The following is a 1,827-nucleotide window of genomic DNA, read 5'->3' on the forward strand; positions in this document are numbered from 1 at the left end:
GTATGGCGCGTCTCGGTTGGCGTGTTCCTTACCCTTGACCGAGCCCAGAAGGCGCAGAGCTGGGCTCGTTGGCCGAGGGGTGGTGGCGTTGTTGTGACGGACGGGGTCCAGTCCGGGCGTTAATGCGCCTGGGTCGGCGTCCCAGGGTTTCGTTGACCGAGGAGTGAGGCCTTGGTACAGGGTGGCTGGCGTCATTCACATCATGTCGTCATTATTGCCCTCATCACTTCCTAAATGCCTGTGTGCAACGATATCTAATCAGTATCAAAGCCTTGTAGAAACAGCCAGATGATACAATGAGTTGAGGTTCCCCCAACCTGCAGTTTGCTGTGGTGAGTGGTTGACAGCCTCGTGCGCCATCACAAGTACACACCCTGGAAAGGCAGGCGAAGGCAAGTGAAGCCCATCGACTCCGACAGCTCATTAGGTGAGAAGGAAGGAGATATAAAATACTCCATTGGGACAGAGAGACGCCCCTATTCTTTCTTCTCTGGTCCCATTAAAGTCAGCAGCGCCACTTCCATCATGGGGCGTCTGAACCCAGGCAAGCTTCATGGGGCCTCACCCCAGTTTCCTTGGAGACCGTTCATGACTGCAGCAGCAGACTCCATTTCCACGCCTAATTTGCTGCTGCATCTCCACATTTCTGCCGACCTGAGAGCCCATTAAAGAAAGTAGAAACTGCGAGGAAATGGTCTCTTAAGAGACCCTCTGCTGCCACTTTCATGGCAGTAACGAATGCTTTTTTACTCCAGTTTGATTCACCGCCTTTTCATTGCACAAGTTCTTCGACTGGGGAGAACATCTGTCGACCCTCGTCGATTCTTTCACGTAAGAGATGGATAGCATGCAGCCGCTGTGCCTCGTCTTCCTCTTCCTCTGCTCCACCCTGTTGCTGCAGTGGTCGCAGGGATGTCACCCCCACGACCGTTCGGCCCTTCTCGCCTTCAAGGCCGGCATCACCGCCGACCCCTCCGGCCTCCTCCGCTCCTGGGACTCGGCCACGGACTGTTGCTCCGCGTGGGACGGCGTGGCCTGCGACGCTGCCACTCGCCGCGTCGTCAACGTCTCCCGCCCTGGCCTCTCCTCGGGGCCCGACTTCATCTCCGACGCCTCCATTGCCGGGAGGCTCTCGCCTGCCCTCGGCGACCTCTTCTCCCTCCGGTTGCTCGATCTCAGCAACCTCAAGCAGCTCGCCGGCCCCATTCCACCCGCCCTCGGCCGCCTCTCGAACACCTCCTCGACTCCAACCAACTCACCGGTTGCATCCCCTCCGCGTTCGCAAACCTCACCCGACTATTAATGCTCTATTTTACGTCTTATATAAAACATAGTTTAATCGGATTTCTTTGTGCGAAATGACTTTCGATATTTGACATTTTTTCTTGAAACCACACACGAATAAGTGTTAAGGTTTCAAAAATCAATCTTTTAATGTACGATTTTGAACTCTTTTAAATGAAACCAAAAGAAACCGTTGTTGACATGTACATCCGTTTTACGGATGTCGTCAATGGTTTAAAAACAATTGGTAGAAGTTTTTCGGATTTTGAACTTGTAAACAAGATTTTACATTCTCTTTCTAAAAATTGGAATTCAAAAGTAACTGTGATAAAAGAAGCTAAAAATCTAAACAACTTACCACTTGAAGAACTAATTGATTCGTTAATGACATATGAAAATGGTGTACAATACACATGATGAACATGATGAACAAAACAACCTTTCAAAGAACATGAACGATTTGAGATATAGAACACAAGAAAACCACTTGAGCATAAGCTGAAGTGGTGATGAATTTGAACTTGTATAGAAATTTAAAAAGTT

The 1,827-nt window shown here is 49.8% G+C and overlaps 1 protein-coding gene across 1 annotated transcript; it reads left to right on the forward strand.

Moving 5' to 3' along the window:
• Positions 1-838: 838 nt before the first annotated feature.
• On the forward strand, positions 839-1,303 carry LOC135666200 (DNA damage-repair/toleration protein DRT100-like). Its single transcript, XM_065177771.1, has one exon. The coding sequence runs from the start codon at positions 839-841 to the stop codon at positions 1,301-1,303; it is 465 nt and encodes a 154-aa protein (XP_065033843.1).
• Positions 1,304-1,827: the final 524 nt, after the last annotated feature.

Source organism: Musa acuminata, unplaced genomic scaffold, assembly GCF_036884655.1.
Source record: "Musa acuminata AAA Group cultivar baxijiao unplaced genomic scaffold, Cavendish_Baxijiao_AAA HiC_scaffold_1077, whole genome shotgun sequence".
Taxonomy (NCBI): domain Eukaryota; kingdom Viridiplantae; phylum Streptophyta; class Magnoliopsida; order Zingiberales; family Musaceae; genus Musa; species Musa acuminata.